Source organism: Myotis brandtii, unplaced genomic scaffold (assembly GCF_000412655.1).
Source record: "Myotis brandtii unplaced genomic scaffold, ASM41265v1 scaffold2022, whole genome shotgun sequence".
In the NCBI taxonomy this organism is placed as follows: Eukaryota; Metazoa; Chordata; class Mammalia; order Chiroptera; family Vespertilionidae; genus Myotis; species Myotis brandtii.
Window position 1 is genome coordinate 87871 of NW_005357525.1, and position 2622 is coordinate 90492.

Genomic DNA, 2622 nt, shown 5'->3' on the forward strand with positions numbered 1-2622 from the left:
TCCTCCTCCTCCTCCTCCTCCTCCTCCAAGAAGGCCTCCCAGGGCTTCCCCGAGGCCCCGATCTGCCCCTTCCAAAAACGCCTTGGCAAGAAACATGCTTCCCGTTGAACGAGAGGGATGAAGAGAGCCGAAATGGAGCCCGCCGAGCTCCCGGGCAGAAGAACTGGCTTTTCTGTCCCTGCCTCCGCTGCACCACGCCCCGCGGCCCACATGCGGCCCACATGCCATGGCTCACCTCCCACTGAAGTTGCCTGAATTCCACTAGGTCCTAGCACCTGCCATTTTTAGGGAGCTCTTCTGATAAATATTCCTCATCTATAATAATAAAAGCATAATATGCTAATTAGACTGGACGTCCTTCCAGACAAGGCCGGGGCTGCTAGGGAAGCCCGGGTCCCGGGTGCCAGAGGGAAGCTGGTGCCGGCAGCCGGGGGAAGGAAGGCCCACTCTTGCATGAATTTTGTGCATCTGGCCTCTAGTGTGTCTAAGAAATACTCATAAGTGCTTGTGCGTGGGGCACATTCGAAGCAATAACGTCTGTAAATGACCTGTGTGCCAGCGATCTCGGTGCTCTCTCAGCACGCGCTTTCCTGACGGAAGGTCAGTGACTCAAGGAAAGCGAGCCGCTCTTTTCTAAGGGATATTTACGTGCAGGGTAGAACGGGAGAATTATGTACCTGATCCCCTTCCTTTGGCAAAGATTTCCAAAATCCAGTGTTCTTAAGAAAAATGTGGAAGGGGGCTTTTTAAAATGCAGAGATTCCTCCTGGCTGGCGTGGCTCAGTGATTGAGCATCGACCTATGAACCAGGAGATCAGGGTTCAATTCCTGTTCAGGGCACATGCCCAGGTTATGGACTCGGTCCCCAGTAGGGGGCATGCAGGAGGCATCTGATCAATGATTCTCTCTCATCATTGACATTTCTCTCAACTCTCCTTCTCCCTTCCTCTCTGAAATCAATAACAATATATATTTTTTTAAATAATAAAAATAATAATTAAAAAAATGCAGAGATTCTGATTCTGTAGCCAGAGATCATGAGCTATATATTTGGAATCTCTTTTGAAATGTGACACACAGAAAAATGTACAAATCACTAAGGTATAGCTCAACACTTCACAGACGGCACACCCCCATGTCAAGGAACAGAATATCAGCAGCACCCCCAAAGCCTCTTCGTGCCTCTTTCCTAAGATACTCTCTTCTCTCAAGGGGAACCACTAACCTGACATCTAACACCACACATTCCTTTTTCCACCTGAAATCCATGGAATCGGGCAACATGTACTTTTTGATATCTTGTCCTTTAAATTTTTTTTAAAAAAATATTTGCTTTTATTGATTTTAGAAAGGGGGGAAGGGAGATGGAGAGAGAAACCATTATGGGTACCCCAAAAGGGGAGCAGTGAATTCCGCTGAGGAAAGGCAGCATTTACCTGCAGAAGAAGAGAATATACAGGCATCCCCATCGCTTGAGTCAGAATTCTCCAAACAGACATGGGATGGGAAAGGACAGTAGAGTAAGAATTGGACTGGGAAGGGGGTTGAATGCCATGTGTCAGCCCATCTCATAGGTTACTGTGGGGACCACTGACAGCTCAAATATGAAGTAAAAAAAAAAAAAAGAAAAAGACTAGATAGGAAATGAATTGTAAACTGTATGGTCCTAGTATTGACTGATGGCTATTCTAATACTAGAGGCCTGGCTCATGAAATCACGCGCGAGTAGCTCACCACCACTTGCTGCTGCTCGTCACTCAAGCTGCCACCCCGCCTGCCGCTCGCCGCCCCAATTGGCAGGCAGTCCTGTCCTCCGGGGCCGGGGGCGGGGGGGCCTGCCCACCTCAGGAATACATGGTCAGCTGCAGCCACTCCTGGATGGACACCTGGATCCGGCCGTCCCCATCTCTATCCAGGGACTTGAAGGCCCGGAACATGGCATCCAGGCGGACCAGGCAGCTGATGAAGCCGTTGAAGTCCATGCTGCCGTCCTCGTCGTCGGCGTAGCGCCGGACGATCATGTGGTACAGCTGATCGTTGAGCTGGAAGCCGGCGGCCTGCAGCGCGGCCCGCAGCTGGGAGCTGCTCAGGGCCCCGGCGCGGGCCTGGTCGAACTGCCTGAACACGCACTGCCACTTCTTCAGGTTGGTCCACAGGTACTTGAACTCCTCGAAGCCCAGCTTCCCGTTGGTGTCGTTGTCCATGACAGACACGATGCTGCGGCAGGTGTCCAGGCTGAAGCCCTCGGTCTTCAGGTCCTTGTGCTTGGAGAGGACTTTGTTGAGGATGTGCATGAGGTCGGTGGCCCCCACCTCCATGTCCGGGCCCGCCAGCTGCGCAAACTGTTGCCGAAACCGCCTGACCTCCTCGCTCTCGTGGGCCTCCACGTTGGTGAAATGCTCCTGGGTGGGTGGTGGCTCCGGGGTGTAATGAGCTGCTGCAGCCTCGCTGATGAGATTCACCAGTCCGCCAACGATCCCGCCAACATTGCCCCGTCCTCCTCCTCCTCCTCCTCCTCCTCGTCTCTGACCTCCTCCTCCAAGAAGGCCTCCCAGGGCTTCCCCGAGGCCCCGATCTGCCCCTTCCAAAAACGCCTTGGCAAGAAACATGCTTCCCGTTGTT

The 2622-nt window shown here is 52.7% G+C and overlaps 2 protein-coding genes across 2 annotated transcripts in view; both read right to left on the minus strand.

Annotated features, from left to right (window-relative positions):
- LPCAT2 (lysophosphatidylcholine acyltransferase 2) overlaps positions 1–2622 on the minus strand; it is a 57855-nt gene that overhangs the window by 16942 nt on the left and 38291 nt on the right. The gene's annotated exons all lie outside the window — the stretch shown is intronic.
- On the minus strand, positions 1800–2614 carry CAPNS2 (calpain, small subunit 2). Its single transcript, XM_005865281.2, has one exon. It carries the CDS (start codon positions 2607–2609, stop codon positions 1845–1847), a length of 765 nt encoding a protein of 254 aa, XP_005865343.1. The 5' UTR covers positions 2610–2614; the 3' UTR covers positions 1800–1844.